General features: G+C 30.6%; 1 protein-coding gene across 1 annotated transcript; it reads right to left on the minus strand.

Moving 5' to 3' along the window:
• Window positions 1-1,921: 1,921 nt before the first annotated feature.
• Window positions 1,922-21,073, minus strand: LOC121202813 (uncharacterized). Its single transcript, XM_041095545.1, has 8 exons — window positions 21,020-21,073; window positions 17,387-17,639; window positions 4,210-4,611; window positions 3,489-3,553; window positions 3,286-3,384; window positions 2,808-3,064; window positions 2,578-2,617; window positions 1,922-2,248 (listed from the first exon to the last, which is right to left on the minus strand). Exons 1-6 carry the CDS (start codon window positions 21,071-21,073, stop codon window positions 2,927-2,929), a joined length of 1,011 nt encoding a protein of 336 aa, XP_040951479.1. The 3' UTR covers window positions 1,922-2,248; window positions 2,578-2,617; window positions 2,808-2,926.
• Between the last annotated feature and the right edge of the window lie 817 nt (window positions 21,074-21,890).

Here is a 21,890-nt window from a genome sequence, read left to right on the forward strand (position 1 = left end):
GGGAAGGGAAATGAGTATTTTTTTAAAAAAATTTACCTTTTATACTAGTATTGAAACGGTGTCGTTTCATTTAGAGACTTTAGGTGCCAAAACGGTGCCGTTTGGCATTTGACCCGTGACTCGGCCTGTCCGACCGTAGGATCCGCGTGTTTTCTGATTTGACGGGTTATTTGCGCAGGCGATCCCTCCGCTTTTGCAACATAGCGCGATCCGGTCCTTTTTGGTTTTTTTTTTCATTTGGGCCACGGATCTTGCTTCTATTTCGATTTGGTCCTTAGACCATGCGTCGTCCCCCGCGAAGCGCTGCGCACGGAGAGGCCTGGCATATTTGCTTGTTCGCCCCCTGATGCTTCTAGCGCATTATGAATCAGCCCTTTATCCCATATTTTTATTATTTCAAATGTATACCTTGAAATTTCGTTTAGCTTCAATCTAGCCCTCTATTAGTTATTTTATTACTAAATTAATTATTCTTACTATTGTTCTTATTATTATATAATATTATTACTAGAGTATGATTATTTTTATAGCCATGTATTTGCGCATACCATTGATTCAAAACTTTGTTGTATAAATATATACATGCATACTGTTAGTAATACACGCATACACACTTTATATTCCATATGCATACATACATTTTTGTGCTTTATAATTTTAATATATATATACATTTTATAATACATATGCACATATATTTTCATATTTTATAATCCTAAATACATGCATTCGTTCTTATAATACATATGTACATACATATATTCTTTTTATATGCATTTTATAATCTTAAAATATACGTATACTTATATATATTTTATAATACACATATGTACATATATCATAATTTATATACATATTCGTTATATTTCACAACTTTAAAATATGCACATCTTTGATTTATACACATATATTCTTATGCTTTTTATATTTTATAATTTATGTGTATATTATACATGTCTTTTATAACACACATATATACACCTATACGTACATATTTGTATAACCTATTTATATACATGCATATAAATATTTTTATATGTTTTATAATTTATACACACGACTATATATATCTACATACACATCTTCTTTTTCATAAATATATATATACCTATTTTTATATTCTTCATATTTTGAAATGTACCCTTTTTTATATATATTTCTATTTTTTATATATACGTATATCATTTATATATTTTACAATTTATAGACATACATATATACATATATATATACATATTTACGTATATCTTTGTTGTCTTGTTTTTATATTTTATAATTTCCACATACATATATATGTACACATTTATACTTTTATATTACTTTGTTCATGTTCATTTTAATTATTTATTCACGTTTTCACTATTATTTTTAAAAGAATATTTCAATCTAATTTGTTCATATGTTTGTTGTTCTACATGTTATTAATTTGTCCTCTTTATCCATTCATTTTTATTGTTGTTGCTTGTAACCTTTTTTACTATCACATTCAATATTGTGCTTTGTACGCATATTAACCTCATGTTTCATTTCCACTATTTCGAGTTAGATTAATTTGTCTTGACGCATAAGTTTTAACCACTACACCAAAATTGATTTTTAGCGGCATTTTTTTAGGCCTTTAGTGGCGCTTTTTAGCGTTGCTAAAAGTATTTGTGGCGCTTCCACAAGCGCCGCAAAAAACGCCGCTATTGACAACGTCGCTAGCACTAGCGGCGCTTTTATCAAACGCAGCTAAAAAGCATGACCTTTAGCGACGCTTTTATAGAAAACGCCACTAAAAGCATTTTTATTAAATGAATTTTTATAATAACAAATAGAATGGTCAATTTTTATTTTGAATGTATTACTTTTCATTAACAATAAAAGTAAAATAAATTATAGTAATAAATTTCAACATTCACCTATAATATGGCAATAAAAGTAAAAGAACATATATTCTTTTCATTAATATATAACAAAAATCAGTACTACAATACACGGTTATTATACATTCGCTTCCGTTTTCTTGCAGCGCTGAATTGATTGAACTGTACAAGTATATGTTACTTACAGGGAACAAAATTTTGGCTACATATTTAATTTCTCAATGTCGTCCTTATTTTTAGTCTAATAAAAAAAACATCACCTTAATTTTTCGTAGTGGTGAAACAACAAAAGAAAACTTTACTTATCACTCCATGTGTGACCAAAGAAAAATACATCCACGGCTTCTTGCAAATCCTCAGTAGCATCTGCCCTCTTTGAGTAACTACATGACAAAATTAGTATTATTTAAAAAGATAACTACAATTGTGTAGCAACTTATGCTTGGTGGTTTACATAGACTAGAAATTGCTGTTATATTATTATAATATAACTGAAATTCAGAAAGTTACTTTTTATTGGAAAAAAAAGTCTGAAAATAAACAATTAGTCTAGTTCTTCATCTGTAAGAAAAATTACTTCAACAACAATGTTCAAGAGGAGCATCCATGCACTCAAATGACCATTTTTGTGTGTGTGTGAGAGATAGAGGAAACGCAAATAGGTAAATACTATCTTGTGATTCTGCCAAATATGACAAGAAACAGAACTAACCTGAAAGTGCAGTTTTGTCGTCTGTTTCTAACCCAAGTTCCTGTACCAGAAAAAAAAATGAAATTCATTCCAATTTCTACAGAGGAAAGGTTGGAATAAAGAATAGAGACAAGAGTTCAAAGAAAATAAAATGATTATATGGGGGCATATTAGACTATATTTAAAGATAAATTGGTAAAAGCATTAGCAAGAAGAACATACATAATAATAATATATTGGAATAAAATTACCTTCTTTATTGCCTTGAGCTGCTCATTCAACGAGTATCAGCGTTGTTCACCACTTATCTTTTCCTCGATTGCTTTTGCAATTGAGTCCTAAAAGTATGCTTCAAATGATTTAGACCTACTCAAATCAAACAACAACAACAAAAAGGTTTAAATAACGTAGAGGTGCAAGGAGATTCAATGGCATCAAGTACCTGAATCTTGCTGATTTCCATTTCCTTTTTTACTAATTCCAGTGTAAGTTGCAACCGCTTATGCACCTAATGAAAACAGTACAGAACAGTTTAACAAGAAAAAAGGTAATTACTCCAATCTCCAAATATATAAAATCAAACAAACAGGTCAATGCCTATTCCAGGATAATTCACATACTAGATGTTTGAGACTTGTGATATCCTAATCAAATATAAAACCAACTAAACCAGAAAAAGATCTCAAAAAAGATCAGTAATCAATAATACATTGTATCCAGTGCACTTACATCCAACTCTTCAATAACTTGCTGGCATTGCAATTTGTTTGCACCAGATATTGCAGCTCCAAAATCTGCTAACCTTGGAAAATTGAAATCAACTATATGCTGCAAAACATTAAGAAGACAAAAAAGAAGAAATATTTCACAATTAAGTCGCTAAAGTTAATTGAACAAGCTAACAAATAGATTTTGATAGTGATATGATGTACATATAATTCATTAGAAGCAGGAAAAAGTGCTGCTAAAGACTTTGCCCTTGCATTGTCTCCATTCTCTGCCAGAATTACAGTCAAAATACAAGTATTATCATCTAAAGCCTTTTTTTAACAATACTAGAAATGAGCTACTGGTCTAACGTACACGCCCTCTAACTGGAAAACCTCAGAAGCGGGAGCAGTAGGTTCTGAGATTTCATTGCTGCATGGTAAGCAATGTTAATAACTTCTTTCTCTCAGCTGAACATTAGAAGAGTTACACTCAAAGGAAAATATCCATTCAACATAGAATTTTTAAGCCAAACTAACCTTGCTAAAGTTTGTGAAGTCCCTTACTAAAGTTTGCTTAATAAAACCTCCATGTTGTTTATAACAATTTTACTTCAAAATAGAAGTGTTCAGTAGGTATAACAGACAAGAAGACATAGTCCAGACTAAGGAGAAATATATCAGCACTAAAGATGAAATAAAAGACCTCCCTAAAATCCACCGAAATAGGAGAAAGGAAAATGAAAGAAAATCTCCTGGAAAGCACCCAAAATAGCTTACTGAACCCAAGAACCAAAAATAAATTATGAGATCCAAAATTGACGGGGGTGAAAGGATAAATTTAACATTAAACCAAGAACCAAAAAACAGAGATCTCAACAAAACCTATAGGTTAAAAGTGCTTTGGGGAAAAGAAAAAAAAGGGTCAAAGCTGTAGGGTTTATACCTTGTAAGCAATCACAATTCTCAGCCTCTTTCCTGACAACATCAAGAACAGAATCAATGAGCTCAGCTCCCTCCGTGTAATAACCCTTGGCCCAGTTGTTGCCAGCACCAGACTGTCCGAAGACGAAGTTATCGGGGCGAAAGGTTTGTCCAAAAGGACCAGATCTGATGGAATCCATAGTGCCCGGCTCCAGATCCATAAGAACAGCGCGTGGGACATACCTTCCACCACTGGCTTCATTGTAGTAGACATTGATGCGCTCCAACTGAAGGTCGGAGTCACCGTTATATTTTCCAGTGTTGTCAACTCCATGCTCCTCGCATATGACTTCCCAGAAATTTGCCCTGAGCTGGTTCCCACATTGACCACCTTGGATGAACGAACCATCCGATCTGCTCAAACCTCAAAGTGAAGAAGAAATTGGGAGAGGCGCACTTTAGGGTTTGGACTTGGTTGAAAAATGAAAGCGGGTTGTTTACGCGCTTTTTTTAAAGTAAAATGATTTTTTGTGGCGTTTTTAATAAAAACGCCACTAAAAATTAGAGTACTGAAAAGAGACAGCCCCGTTTTACTAAATTTTAATGCATAATTCTGACGTTTATGTAAAAACGCCACTAAAAATTAATTTATTGAAGATAAACTGTGGCGTTTTGATAAAAATTTTACCTAAATATCCATATCAATCTATTACATTTTTTAAACTTATTTATTAATTCTATTTAAACTAATATTTAAATATATCAAATGGTTTAGATTAAAATTTTTTTAAATATAAAAGCATTAATTAATTGTATAAAATTTTATCATTTAATAAATCTCAAGTAAACTTTAACCTTAAACCCTAAATTAACCATTCAATACATATAAAGTCTATCTATTATATATCTCTTAAATAATTTAAACTATACTCATAATTTCAATATATTAAATTTATTATTATCTCTTTTACAATTATATAAGAACATATTTAAAATATAAATTAAAAAGCTAATTAATCTAAACCCAAAACCCTAACTCGACCCCTGGGGCCTAAACTCTAAATCCTTAACTCTTAACCTCAAAATGTCTAACCCCTAAACCCTTAACCCCTAATTAACCTCTAAACCTTAAATCCCAATCCATAATCCCTAAACCAAACTCCATAAACCTTAAAATAGTAACTCCTAAACCGACCTTAAATTTTAAATTAATCATATACCCTAAACTAAAAACCCTAAACAAAGTTATTGTTATCTCTTTTACAATTGTATATATAAGAACATATTTAAAATATAAATTAAAAAAACTAATTAATCTAAACCCAAAACCCTAACCTGATCCCTAAATCCCTAAACCCTAAATCCCTAACTATTAACCCCATAGTGTTTAACCCCTAAACCCCTAAACCCATAACCCATAAACCTTAAATCCCAACCCTTAAACCATAACCCCTAATACATAATCCTTAAATCCATACTCCCTCAACCTTCAAATAGTAACTCCTAAACTGGCCTTAAATCGTAAATTAATCATATACTCTAAACCAAAAACCCTAAACTATAGTGATAATTAATTCAATATTTTAAATTTAATACTATTTCTTTTACGATTATATAAAAAAATTTAATATATAAATTAAAAAACAATCAGTAACCATATACCCAAAAAACTTTAAAATTATTTTAAATAATAGTATTTTAATTTTTCCATGTGTTCTATTTTCAAATTATTTCTACGTGTTATTATTTTTTTCTGAAGATTTTAAATATTCAATTAGAAATAAATTGAAATTTATTTAATTAATATAAATAAATCAAGTAAGATAAAATATTTTTAGCGGCACTTTTCTAAAAACGCCGCTAAAGCCCTTACCATTAGCTGCGCTTTTCCGAAAACGCCACTAAAGCCCCTACCATTAGCGGCGCTTTTTCCAAAAACGCCACTAAAAACCAGGCATTAGCGGCGCTTTTCCAAAAACGCCGCTAAATACCTGGGCATTAGCGGCGCTTTGCCAAAAACGCCGCTAAAGACTTGGGCATTAGCGGCGCTTTTCCAAAAACGCCGCTAAAGCCACGAAAGGTCAGAAAACGACGCCGTTGGGCTTATGTTTTTCGCGGTGTTTTTAAAAAAAAACGGCGCTAATGCTTATTTTTAGTGACGTTTTTTGAAAAATGCCACTAATGCTCAATCTTTAGTGGCGATTTTCATAAAGCGCCGCTAATTTTTACTGACATTTTTTGTCCAATCGCCGCTAAAAGTGCCACTAAAAGCCTGTTTTGGTGTAGTGAACTTTTGAATAAGCAAAATTTCGTGTTTAGATTTGAGAAGATTGAGCCCTAACGTATTGGGTTCCAATTTTCTTCGTTGAATCTAATAATCGAGAATGTTCTTTAATAAAAAAAATGAAAAGCTCATTATTGAGAATTCAATACGTTGTGTCCTAACGCATTGGATGTGACACGTTATTTTCTCGAGATGAAGATTTTTCTATAAATAAAGGCAATATTCAATGTTTAGTATTTTAAGAAATTGTACGCTACGTATTGGGTTGCAATTTTTATACGACTTAAATAATTGAATATCCTTTTAAATATTGTGCGAGCTCTTAGATAAGCTCATTTTTGGAGAGGCGAAATATCGTGCCCTAACTCAATGGGTGTGATATTTTCTCTTTTCGAAATGAGAGGATTTTAACGAGTATCTCGTTTCATATAAGTTTTAAAACAAAAGATTGTATTTTTAAATCTCTTTAAAGTTTTCAATTTTCAACACTAAGACATTAATTAATCAACTAAGTACCAATTTTGGGCGTTACGAGGGTGCTAATTTTTTCTCGTACGTAACCGACTCCCGAACCCATTTTTCTAAATTTCGTAGACCAAAACCGTTTTTTTAATAAAATTAAATTATTTATTAAAAACAACCACTTTACGAGGTGATCCGATCACATCTCATCAAAAAGGATTGGTGGCGACTCCCGTTTTCGTTTTCGTTTTTCAAAACTCAAGTCGACCCCGTTTTATACAAAAAAAAATGGTGTCAACAACCTTAATGTAATTAAATAAACAAAATGAGGATAAACATGAGACAAAATTGATCCCATGGAAGAATATTAATGCATATATAGTACCTGAATGAAATTCTCCCTTTAGTCTTCACTCCACATTTTACAGTTGTCGTTTTAACAGTCTCCGATCACTAAATCAACAGTCGGTGTTCTTTCTCAGAGAAAACAAACTTCAACCTCCTCATTACATCTAGGTAAGACGCTCAAAATCAATCCCCATAAGTAAACAACAATTATAACTTGCATTTTCTTAACCTATTTCAAAATAGAAAACAGTCAGACCTGAAGAAATTTAGGATTGAACAGAGATTAACACAGCTAGTCTTCTAGGCTTTTGCTTTCTCTACTGCCGAGGAAAATCTAAGATAAGATTTGGGTCTGATCAAGTGTAACATTTTCTAGACACCAAAGGGGAAAACTTAGACTATGAAAATCTTAAAAAAAATCCCTCCAAAATCATGAAAACAAAAAACACAAGTAAAGTCAAAAGAAAAGGAAGAAAACTTAGATTAGCATTTGATCTCTCAAATAATAATATAAAATTTCAACCTTAGTGAATAAACAAGACAAAGAAAGAACAAATGTAGAAAATAAAAATAAGGAAAGGAAGAAATAATATACCTAAATAGAAGGGCTTGAATAGATTTGATTAAATTACATAAATGAGACAAAATCTAATGTTGGAGTACGGTTCGGTGAGTGAGAGGCTTGATTTGATAAGGGTGAAGAATCAAAGAAAATGAGAAGAAAGATTGAGAGGTTCCTTTTTTCATAATCTCAAATTTAGTTTTTAATCTTTTTTTTTTGTCAATTTTACTTTTAATCTTTTTTTAGTTAAATTGAACATTCAATCTTTTAAAAAGATTCAAATTTAACCATAATTTTTTTTATAAAAGAATCGAAATAATGTTTTTTTAATGAAAATATTGATTTCATTGTTATTTTTTTAAACAAACAGTTTGCATGATAATCCACATGTATTTCATACTATTTTTTTTTGAATTTTTATGAACTTTTTATATTTTTAAAATTTTGATGTATTCTTTATTTTTATAATTTATGAATTATTTGTTCACAAATGATGTGCATATGGACTGCCATGTGAGTTGTTACACTAACAACATTAAAAATTAATGTTTTAATCAGAATTTCTATTAAAAAGTAATTTGACTATTTTTTGAAAGGTTAAGGGTTAAATTCATCATTATGTTTTTTTAATTTTAATTTTTTTATTTATTTAGGATTTTTTTACAACTTATTTAGGATTTTTTTAAATAATATAGTAACAATGGTGTTTGATTTCAACTTTTTTAAATGGGCTTTACTTTAAAATGGATTAGTCCAACACTAATTTTTTTTAAAATAGGTTTGTTTTATTTGATTTGATTTGGATAAATCAAGTTTTTTATGGAAAAATTGAATCCGAATCAAATTATTAGGTTTAGGTGACAACATGAATTTGAAACCAAACATAATATTCTATAACTCGAATTGAACCAAACTGAATGTATTAGTTTGAATCTATTTTTCTGTTTGTTCAGTTTCTGTACTTAGCCCTATCTATTGTTAACGCCGTTAGTGAATTTCTAAATCAACTAATGAAAATTTGATATGTAAATTTTTTTTCCAAATCATCAAATCCACGTTGAATAATATAACATCATGTGAAAAATTAAATGAAATAAAAAATTAATTAAATAACAAATAACAAAACATATAGTTAATAAAAAAGAAATAAATACTTACATGAAAGTACTTTCATGGATAATAAAAAATATTATTTTAAAATCAATTAAAAATATTACTTGAAATGGAAAACTCTTTGAAGAGATCACCATTTAATAAAATGGAGAAGATGATGTTTTTGCTTTTATAAGTTTTGTATTTACTTTTTTTTATTAATAATATGTTTAGTTATTTGTTTTTTAATTTAATTTTTTTTTGTTTTATTTAGTTTTTCACATAACGTTATATTATCCATGTGGAATTGATTTGGAAAAAAAATCACGTATCGAATTTTCTTGGTTGATTTAGCAATTCACTAATGGTGTTAATTCTATATACTATAATAAAACACATGTTGATAGTTCAAGTACTACATTATTAGACATTTTCAAAGTACAAATGCTACATTGGGTATTTTACGAAAGTGCATATACCATAAGAAATCACATATTGAAAGTTCAAGTACTATATTAGACATTTTCAAAGTACATATATCAAATTAGATATTTTATGAAAGTATGTGTATCATAATAAAACTAATATTAATAGTTCAAAGTACATGTACTACATTCAATATTTTATGAAAGTATAAGTAACGAATATGATATTATCCCAAAGAAAAAGTAAAAAATATATTTAATATTTATTTAATATAAAAATATGATTAAAATTAAAAATGAAATAAAGTTTTAACTTTCAATCCTGACACGTTCGACATGTAGGAGTTGAATGATTTTTATTTTGGAAGAATTTAAAAGTTTACGATTAGGTCATTTCCTACTTCATATATTTATACCATGGTCCTTAATTTGGTTTTAATTTATTTAATTTAATCTTTGACTTTATTTTATTTTATATTGAATTTCATTTATAGTTGATACGATGATTTGATTTATTATGCTCTTGTATGTGTTTAACCAAGATACCATTATTATATGATTTAGTTAGTTTGAGTTATATTTTGCATGCATGATTAATGATGGATATATAATTATTTATATGTACTTTAAAAAAATATTTATAAGGATAAATTACTTGGTTAATCAATTAATTTTTAAGGTGTTTTCATTTTATTAAAAAAAAATCCTTTCAATTTCTTTGTCGCTATTAGAAAATATTTTTATTTAATCACGTAAACATTAAATTCTCATTTTGCATGACACGTCCTCATTTTAAAATTATTTTCTTAACTCATTTTTTTTCTACGCGACTCTTTCACGCCCTTACGAAACTTGTAACTCATTTTGTTTGCTCATGTATGTAACTTGGCAACAAAATTATTTGGAATATGGACCATATGTTACTTCAAAAGAAGCAATTGCCATTTATACCACAACTGTGCATTGGTTGGAATCAAGAAATTTTTCTCCTATTCCATTTCTTCCTTTTTCTTACAAGTACGATACGAAGCTACTTATTCTTGCTCTAGAAAGGTTAAATGAACCTTATAGTGTGACGGTGGGATTAAACCAACTCCAAAGACAAGAATTGGGGCTAATTAAATAGGATTATGATAACCCTTTGTTGATATACAGTATCAATAGAGATCAAAATTGAAGGTCAAGATGGAGGGGATGGTGTTTTGATCCAGAAAATAGAGAAGAAGCCCCCTCAAATGAAATGCCTAAGGTTACTTAAACTATGGGTATTTTGAATCGGATAATCAGGTCGGATCCCGAGTGGAATTCTTATATACTTTTTTATAGTTGTATAACAATTTGTCCTCATCTTATCAAAGAAAGTTATAAAGTGACACAACTATAACAAAATATATAAGATCACTATTATGGGTAACTTTTATTTTGCATATGAACTTCTTTATATTTTATATCTTATTTGCAGGTTGGGATAGAGTTCATGGATTTGTGATTTAATTTTTATATTTTTATTTTTAATGATTTTATATTTTTATAAGAGGTGGGATCCAATTTATACTACTTTTTTAATATATTTTTTGTACAATTAATATTTTAACGATGCAACGTTTGAATTTATTGATATAATTGTACTTGTCATGCATGTAAATTTTCTAATTGATTCGATATCTCTATCATATCGATCTAAAATAATGTATAAATTAATATTTATTGAATGATTAAAGTTTTCTTTTACATAGAACAAATAGTTAGAAAATTTTAATTTATGTCAAATTTGACATACATAATCTATATGAATAGAATATGAAATATGACAGTTGGATCGTTAAAATATTAATCGTACAAAAATATATGATAGGATGTAAAACGTGTTTAGTTTTATATTGGTGTAAGTGGATCTCTTCCCTTCTTATAATGTTATTAATTAGTCAAAATAGTTAATATAATCAACTATTTCAATTAAATTGTTGAAGTAAAATTTTTAAGATACTATTCTAACAAAAAAGGTTCCATTTAGTATAATAAATGGGAGAAGTGTTTTTTTTTTCAATTTATAATAATAGAGGGACCAAATTAGGTCAAATAAAAATAAACAGATTAAATCATAAATTTAAGCATAGTAAGGTGATCAATACCATAATATAGTCATTGAATGTATAATAAAAATTTAATTATTCAATTTATTTTTTACGAATTTATATATTACATATTTGAATATTAAGAGTGTGTTTGGTAAATAGAGTTTTGAGCCTTTTTTTAGTTGATTTGGGCACAAATGGAGGATTGGGTAATCAAACTCTCTAATTGTAGTATTTGGTGAATAGAGGTTTATAAGAGCTTATTGAGCTAAAACCTCCAAATCAGAAAACGCAGGGATGGATAATTTTTTTCACAGTTGATAAGGGATGAGATATGTAAAATGACATATTTGACCATGCTTTCTAAAAAATTACTCCATTTACCACATGCTCTCAAACCTAATAGGGGTGCCAAGATATCACCAGCCTCTATTGTAAAAAATATTCACTAATTAATTTATATACTCCTAATTTATTTTCAATTTACTTGTATAAAATAATTTTTTATGCAACTTAATTCTTTGGTTATAGTGTTTTATTTCAATAATTTCACTCAATAAAGACTAAAGTATTATAAACAAATAAATACTTAACAGTAAAATGTGTCATGCCCTTATTTGTCATTTTACACATATCAGCTTTCAGTTATCAGCTAAGTTTTACCAAATATTTTTAAATAAACAGTTAATAGAATCAATTAGTCAAACCAACCATTGTAATCAACAATCAATTATCAGCTATCAGCCAATTGCCAAATAAAGCCTAAATTTATTATTTGGTATTAATTTATAGGGAGTAGGAATATAAAGCATAGACTATTAATTATTACTTAAATTTATTTTGATTTTAAAATAGAAGTTTGACAAATAAATTTCAAATATATAAAGAATATAAAGAATTAAAATAAATTGTACCATTTAATTTTTTATTCAATAATTCAACCAAAACAATTAACCTAATCCGAAGTTGAGAATCATATTAATCGTATTTTAAAAGAAAAGTTAATTAAAGTTACACATAAGTTGTTTAAATGAATAGTTAATTTTAATGGGGAGTTATTAAATATATAAATATAAATACCCTAATAATATTTTATTTTTATATTTTTAATTTATCATTCTTATATTATGTTTAATTATTGATATTTCCAACGTGATATTAAATTAAATAAAAAAATATTCTAATTGTGTAGATAAATAATAATATAGATTTAATATTGTTGAGGGGATTTATCTTTCGAGGGAGAAGTTTTCGAAGTATTGTTTTTCGAGAGTTGATGGACCTCTCAGTGTACTGATACTAGGCTGAAGGTGTCTACACTTGGTTTTATCCTTGAACTTTATATTCTACCTCCGCCAAGAACCTTGACGAGTTTACGAAGGGCTAGCACCTTCACCCACTAGCAAAATCACAAATTGGGCTTGGTGGGCTTTGAGCCCATGTCCTACAACTAGAATATAGGAGTTGAATGGAAAATTGGATACTAGCTCAAGTGGTAGCGTAATTACCCACAAGTGCCCTATATGTTGTAAGTACGAGTTCAAACCCTACCAAGCGCAAATGCTCATATTTCTTTGAAAGGAAGTTATGTGCTATGTACGGCCCAACCTGAAATGACACTCCCACTCTACTCAACCCCTTGCTTCTTTAGAAAACCTCAAGCACTCGGCCTTTCCACAAAGTTAGGAGGCAAAACCCTGATCAATGATAATACCAACACAGATGGATTCATATAATTCTTATATATATATAATTCATCCTAGGTCTTCCTGTTCCATTATTTGGCTTATGTTTTTCATGTAACATTCAGACTGAATGACTTTATATTATGGATAACATAGGAGACATCTCAATTTCCCCCCAGAGAATCTTTAGAATTACCTTTCAATTCGCCTCTGATTATCAAATGAAATGTGAATAACTCATCTTCTCTCTTTGAAACAAGGGGTGCTTTTGATTCTGTCAGTGCTTGAAACAATTTTGTCTTCTCCATATTACTATATCTCTAGAGTCAATAATTTTATATGAGAAACTATTAAACTCAATCACTTTATGTCGTTACTCTTCTATTTTTTTAAACATTTGTACTTGGTAAGATTTAAACCTGTACACATTTGTAAACAATTATACTACTCTCTACAAAAAAAAATGAAAGACAAAACCCGACCTAAGATAATATAACCTATTAAAAAATATATCAATTCTGAACAAACAATATGATTGACAAAAAGAAAACAAAAAACCACATAATCTTAAACATCCTTAAAAGGAATTCCCAAGATATGGCCACCCACTATCTATATCAGTGGCTGCAGTGCAGGCCATTAGACTAAGTGAAAGAACCCATTCCAAGATAATAATGTATCATCAACCGGCAAAGAAAGCAAATCAAACTGTCCATTTGTCAGTCGCTCTTTGTTTCACTAAAATTCAACAAAGCAGAATTTGTGTCATCATTAAAGTAATATTCAATGAATCTAACATTTTGAATATCAACCTCTGCACTCCATCCATTATAGGGTAATACAGATTTCATATTCCATGTCCCAGATGACTTTTTTCACATTCCATCATTTGAAATCATTAAGACAAGAGTAAACCAATTAAGTGAAATTGGATTCAATTCAAGGTGGTTTGAGTTGGATGGTCTTGAAGTTCAATAAGAACTTAAAAAGGGGGAGGGTTTAGTATATAGAAATGGTTGGATAAGCATGGCATCACCTAGATTGAGTGAAAAGAAAAACATATGTCAGCAAGAAGATCAATTTATTGGATTATTTCTTTTTGGCTTATGACGATTTTCTTAATTCGGATAACTTTTCTTTTTTGAATTTCGAGTAGAATCTAATGATTAAAACATGGTATGAAAGTAATTTTGTTTTAAATCAAAATATCATCATCTTCCTTTACATACATGCTTTTTTTTAAGATTAAATTAAGTTATTAGTCATTATACTTTCTAAAAATTATAGATTTAACCCTTATATTTTAATTTGATCAACTTTAGTCTTTATACTTTTCGAGTTAATTAATTTCAGTTCTTATACTTTTAAAAATTTAAAATTTTAGTCCTGACCCAAATAATAATATTTAAATCTGTTTGGTTAAATCCAATTACTAATCTAGTATATACACACAATTGTAGTAGATTTGGTCCATATTTCAATTGAATAATTTTAAATCCCTATACTTTTCAAATTTTAGAATTTCAATCTTAACACAAATGGCAATCATTAACCCATTAACTGAATTTTTAGTAAGTAATTTGTGGAAATAATAAGTTAAAATGGCATTACACATATAATGATATACTTAGCTCATCAGATTTTGAAAATAGTGAAGCTTAACTTAATTAATTTAACACTTATCGTTTGTTGGTGATTGAAATTTTAAAATTTAAAAAATAAAAAAACTAAGAATATTATTAAAATAGAAATATTAAATCTAATTAAAAAAAGTTAACTGTTTTAATTAACGGGTTTATATTTTTATTACGTTATTGTAAATTTTTTTATAATAATACGTTCTTTAAGATTTATTTTCTCAATATATATATTTTTAAGGTTAGTTGGAAAATAATGGATGCCATCACTTCTACACTTATGGACTCTTTGAATTTAAGTAAATTATTTGAAATGATTACATCACTTCCACACTTATGGGGTCTAATTCTTTTAAAAATATTTAAAATTTTTATTGTAACAATATGATATAATTTTTTAGCGGTCGGAATTTGATACTTATGGATATCAAACTCTTAGTAAAATTTAAAAAACATATAATTCATAATTCATAACCATTTATTTGAAGAAGAAATAGAAATTTTAATTGATCTTACCATATATGGGTGTTGAGATTATCTTAAAAATATTAATTTTAAAACTTATAAATAGGCCATCCAACTTCTTAGTTTTTAATAGAAAATCCAAAATATTCCTCCTCTACATTCTACACTATCCTACACACTTAAGTATTTCTAAACTCTAATTTCCAATCATATCGTAATGGTTGTCAACTTATTGAGACGCGAACAAGGACATGTTGCTCAGAATGCAACATAATTAGACTATTCTCTTATGGTTTGAGGTCACAATAATAAAATAAATTTGCCTAACAACAAAATATTCCCTTAATTAACACAAGTCGTTTTCTCCCAATCTAGCCAAATTGGACAAGTTGTTTTCTTGTCGACATTCATATCCGCTTTGATTGAGCGATAGAGACCTAGGGCCTATGTGATTCATCTCCCATGTTGGATCCAGTATGTCCAGTATGTTGGTTTAATAAAATTACCCATAAATTACTTAATACCCTTTATATATTGTCATCAATGATTTTTGCACGCAAAGACAAATGGAAGCAAATATTGGTTCACTGGTTATCTAATGTTTAACTAATACTAAACGATATTATATAGTTAGGTCGTAATATGGAAAGACAATTTATATTAGTAGATTGAACCTATACATGTTCTTAGCGTAATTGGAAATGAGCAAACCGATTGAAAGACTAATATGTCATATATCGAGTCCAATTAAAGAGATGTTTTATCTTGAGAATCGGAGCGGATGACTCCCAGAAGATAAATACATAAATGTTACTAACTAGACTAACAGTACATTGGATAGAACCCAAGTAGAATAGATTCTGAATCCGTTTATGGATTTATTCACTTGTGACGTTCATAGTGTGACATACATTAATCCTAAGTGGATGATGGACTATGTATGTGTGACTTGTATACTTTGGTGTAAGTAAGAGTCTGAGTTCAAATAGGTAATGAATCAAAAGTTGGTGCGTTAGGTATATGACTTCTGCAGTATATAACATCATTTAAAATAGTGGAATTCATAGCCCAAGAAATGGGTATATGATATCCTCTCATTGGCATTACATGATAAATGAAAAGTAAACGTGACCATAAGCCATTTGTCTTTGTAATAAATGATTTAATTACTATTTGATAGTAATTGACTTTTTATAAAGGAAGATGTAATGATTATCATGAGATAAAATAGGATCATATTGGGAGAATGGATTTATCCTAAAGAGATTAAGAGTATCCTATGAGGGTAACATACTTATGACAAGGTCATTGGGCGAATACTAATCGAGTAGCTTTTGTAATGATATGTAATTAAGGAGAGCTTAGTCACAATACTATAGTGGAATGACTTCGTGACTAAATAAGTTTATAATTCATAGGAAAAAACCTGGAACTTAATTAGAAATCATTTGAGCCCTAATTATATATGCCCAACCAGTCCCTTTGCTAGCTCATTGAAACAAAAAATGAATTGCATAAAGAATCAAATGAACAGAAATGGATGGAAACAATAGAGTTAAATAAATAGGTCACATTTGAAAATGAATGTGTTTTCTCACTAAGTAAAGAAATGACTTGAGAATTAATTTTGTAATAACCCATTTTGCCCGGGCCCAGAATTGATTAAACCCAATAATAATAAAAAAATAGTCTCAGTCCATTACAACTAAATTAGCCAAAAATACAAACGGCCCAAATGGCCCAATGACAGAAACCCTAGCTCGGCAGAATGGAAAACAAATAGCAAACCCTAAGCCTAAGCACCGCATGCCCAGGCTCCAGCGCCGCATGCCTCTGCCAGCCTCACGCACGCCGCCACCGCTCGAGATTCACCTATCACCGGCCATCCACGCGTCTGACATCTACAAAGCAAACCACACGCAACAACAGATAACTTAAATAGCAGGACGACAAAAAAGATAGAGACGAAAGGGCTGTAATTCGACTATAAAAGCCGAAATATATTCTTTGTATTTTCTTTTACACACATCAGGAAATTGAAAAAGCAGAAACCAAAATCAAAAAGGTTGATTGTAGTTATTTCTCTTCGTTTTTTTATCCTTTTATTTGTTTTTTAACCCTTTTTTTTAAAATATATCAAAGAAAGTGAAAAGAAAAGGGTTACCTGAATCGGCCCTTAGGCCTGCCGTCGATGGTCCTTCGCCGTCGCCAGATGTGGGTTTAGGGAGGGGCCAAAGCTTTTCTTTTTTTTCTTTCTTTTTCGTTTCCCTATTCCAGGGCCTTGATCTCTGAACGCGCTTCAACGCACTGATAGGAGGCGCCCTCGCATAACTTCGACCACCGGGCAGTGGGGAAGTGGGACGGCGACAGGGTTCCAAGGCTAGGCCTGGAACCCTAGCAGAGAAAGGGGAGCCTCCCTTTTATTTTTTTTGTGTTCTTTGCAGAAAATGAAACAGCAGAAAAAGTTAAATTTTTAGCTTTTATGGTGATTGTAAAACGGTGCCGTTTGAAGGAGGGAGATCTGCGCATTCTTGCCCTAATGGCTAATTTACGCAATTGGTCCCTCCAATTCTGCGGCACATTCAATGCATCCTTTTTATTTTACTTAATTTCAGCCACAGAATTTTGCTCCTGTTCCAATCTAGTCCTGCGCAAAACGATGCGCATAAGGGACGGGGATATTGCACAGTCAGTCCCTCATGTCATCAGCGCATCTTACTTCGGTCCTCTGTCACTTATTTATAAATCTGCAATTAAAGCCTCGAATCTCAGTCCATTTTTTAATTCAGTCCCTAGCCTGTTTATTTTTATTTTTATTTCATTTTAAAAAAAATAAACACAAAAAAGTTTTATTTAATATTCCATTTATTTACTTATTTATTTTCAATTTTTGGTCAAAATTACATTAGTTTTATTTTTAATTTGGCTTGTTTATTTTATTTTTGTCATTATTATTACAATTTTATTCCATCATTTATTTATTTGTTATTTTTAAATACTTTTCAGACTTTAGATTCATTAGTATTATATTTATTGTGGTTGTTATTATTGTTGATGTTATATTGTCATTTGCATTATTATTATTATTCACGCATGTTAACATTAGGATTTATTAGTATTAGTGCTATGTGTATATTTTATGATGCATATTATGTTATGGATTTTATATGTATGTTGTATATTCATTATAGGTCGTGTATGGCATCCTTTCCGTTTTAAACAATTTCTTTTCAAATATAATCAAAATTGCACGCATTTCATTTTTAAATATTCCATTAATTCGTACTCAAAATTCAAAAGGGTAAAATTTCGAAAATAAAGGCAATATTTCGTATTTAGAAAATTCGAGAAATCGTGCCCTAACTTACTGAGCTTCGATTTTTCTCGCGTTGATCCTAAATAACCTAATATCCTTTTAAAATTAAAACAAATGAGGTTTAAATAAAAAATAAAAGGCAAACTTACTCTCAAAATACGAGATGTCGGGTCCTAACTTACTGGATGTGACATCTTATTACTTCAAGATAAGGAGGCATTTTCCATTTTTGATTTATTCGAGTAATTTTAAAATAACACAATATAAAGAGGGATCATATTTCTAAATTCTTTTCGAGTTTTTAATTTTTGACACCAATACATTAATTAATCAACTAGATACCAATTGTTGGGCGTTACGAGGGTGCTAATCCTTCCTCGTACGTAACCGACTCTCGAGCCCGTTTTTTTTGAATTTCGCAGACCAAAAGCATTGTTTTAATAAATCTAAACAATTTATTAAAACAACCATTTTACGATGTGGCCCGATCACACCTCATCAAAAAAGATTGGTTGCGACTCCCATATTCGTTTTCATTTTTAAAATCCAAGTCAACCCTGTTTTCAAAAAAAATGGTGCCAACAAATTTAAGTTTTTTGAATTATTATTTAATCAAATAATTGAAATTCAAAAGTAGAATTTGTAACACCCTCACTCGATTGTTCGACGAATCTAGGTATGGAGTGTCACAAACAGGGCTTATTTGATTTGATGACCAAATTATTACTAACTAAATCAATTATAAGTGGTTTTATTAAATAAATACATATTCCACCCAATAAAAACCTTAAAGAAAAGTTTACTAGCTCAGTGGACTTTTTCCTATTCCCAATCCTAACCTATGGCAGATAGATTGTTTGGTGATTTCTTTCTGGCTATTTTACTAGCCATTAACCAACCTTGATAGTTCCACTGAGTGTCTCGCCATTTCTATGGACTCTACCATTTCCTTTACTTAATTTCTTCCTACCACTTGTACTCAATGTGGGTGTCTTCTTCCTACCATTATGCCCTATTAATGAGGCCTTCTGGCCTATCTTTCGAAGACTCTTGGTGAGTATTTTCAACATCTTTAGCCCGTAGCAGACTCTTTCCTTATCTTAATCCTGTATAACTTGCTTACCTTCCATCCATTGGTATGACTAACACGGTCCCACGCCAACCTGGTAGATTAAATTCTATTTGGATTAAATAGAGTTCAAATTCTTCTTCGTATTCTGCTTTAGTCGTATGACCTTTCCTTTAAGCGTAGCACACCTATCTGCTACGATCCACTATGGCCTTCAGTACTCAGCCGAATGCCGCTGTGTGGCCATCTGAGTTCACAAGTCATCTTTCTTACTGCATTCCCACATGGCTAGCCATTTAGCTGATACTTCCTCGATGGTTTTTTCCTTTAAGAGACATAGTCTTGACAGACACTTCTACTATCATGTGTGTTCTTCTTTGTCAATGGGTTCTAATCACCTGTCCCTTCTTTAGGGGCTAACCAGCGTACATATGATACACTACTAGTCTATACAGTTTCTCTGAATGCCCTCGGCGTTTCTTAATAACGGATCCTTATCTACAATCCTTGGTTAAACAATTTTTCATTTTCCTGTACATTAGGCACCACTAGTACGTCAACTTCCATGACTACTTTTCGCTGGACTAACATCCTTATGCCTTATTGATTTACACGGCTACTATTTCCAAAGTTCTTTCTAGCTTCTATTACATTTCGATTCATTAGTGGATTCTTTCGGCTCGCTGCTAGACCATTGCAAGTTCATACTTCTATTTTCCTTGTTTGTAAGTTATCCCACGATTTCTATTCTGATTTTTGACCCGTGTTTATTATCTCAACGAACTCTCTATGTTGCCATAGTTAACATATGGTCTTACTCGTCAAATTCCAGGTCTGCTGTCCTGATAGACTCTATTGGTTGCCATAGCCGAACTATGGTCTTACCCTCATAATCTTTGTGTTTACTGTCTCAACAGATTATCCCGTGTTTAATGTCTAGTTAGACTATCTTGTGTTTAACATCTCGTCGAATTATCCAGTGTTCAATGTCCTATTAGTTTATCTCGTGTTTAACATCTCATCGAACTATCTCATGTTTAACATCCCGTTGGACTATCCTGTGTTTAACTTCCCGTTAAACTATCTCATATTTAACATCCCATTAAACTATCTATGATGTCGTAACATCTTTCAGCTAGGGTCTTACACAGTATAATCCCCATGTTTACTGTCCCAGCAGACTATCAAAGGATGCCATAATGTCTTTCAACCATCGTTTTACTCATTTTCATCATGATGCCATAGCATCTTTCAGCTATGGTCTTACTAATTTCCATTCTGATGCTATAGTGCCTTTCAACTATGGTTTTACTCATTTTAGGCTTATAGTCTTCGATCGAATCCATGAAGTAGCCCTGATCTTTACTCTTCTCATCTCAATCTATCCATTCTTCCATTTCACTATCCTATACCTTGAAGCTCAAAAACCGCAGTGTCTCATCTACAAGGCCTAGAGCTTCACTCATTACGGGTGCGCACAACAACACCGTATGGAGGTATCTAATAGAATCATCCCATTTCCCTTCTGAACTTTGCCTAAACCCAACAATGTTTCTCATACATACATTATATACATTTCATGGACGTAATATCATGGAATTATAGCTAATTCATGCTTACTAGGCTACTTTAGAAGATACTCATAGACCCATGCAACCTTTCAACATACTTAACAGTGGGTTTGAGTATAGAAACTCATTTGATACTCCTTCGTCTTGTTTTCTTAGCTCTTCCAAACGTCAAAGCTTCCATTCTTCCAAAAACTAAGTAAGAAAATCAATTTATAGGATAAACTTAGTGTTTTTGCTTTAAAACCTCAAATTTTTAGAAACATGCAGAACCCTTAAAGTGGTTCTAAAAACTCTTAACTTTGTTTCCTAAGTCTTACGTACATTGAAGGGCTCAGAACCTTACCAGCTTATTGGGTTCTCTACTTTTCTGACTTTAACCTCACGATCATTGCTCAATGTAGAGCTTTCCAATACCTTTGCTTCCTTGGAGCAACCATGAAAGATGAAGAAGAGAGGAAAATGAAACAAATTGGAGAAAAAGTCTCTCAGGAAGTCACTCTCCAGTTATTTATAGCCCTTCTTGCGTGGTTTTCCACTGTATAACAACCATTCATCCATAATCATTTTATCCCCCCTAAGGAACTGATTGGTTCAAATCCAACCAAACCAGATTTGAATCTCAACTATGCTCAAACTAGCATCTATATTTCTCAAATTTTCTAGTAGAGACCGGTAGCTTACAGTCTCTTTTAATTTAACCCTTAAAGGTTCA

This window comes from Gossypium hirsutum, chromosome D06 (assembly GCF_007990345.1).
Source record: "Gossypium hirsutum isolate 1008001.06 chromosome D06, Gossypium_hirsutum_v2.1, whole genome shotgun sequence".
Lineage (NCBI taxonomy): Eukaryota > Viridiplantae > Streptophyta > Magnoliopsida > Malvales > Malvaceae > Gossypium > Gossypium hirsutum.

Coding starts and splice junctions, on each gene's coding strand:
- LOC121202813 (XM_041095545.1), bottom strand. CDS start 21,073: ATGAGTGAAGCTCTAGGCCTTGTAGATGAGACACTGCGGTTTTTGAGC. Junction 17,640..21,019: donor TGCGGTTTTTGAGCTTCAAG/GTATAGGATAGT, acceptor AAAAAATAAAAG/GGAGGCTCCCCTTTCTCTGC. Junction 3,065..3,285: donor AAGTTATTGAAGAGTTGGAT/GTAAGTGCACTG, acceptor TGTTTTCATTAG/GTGCATAAGCGGTTGCAACT.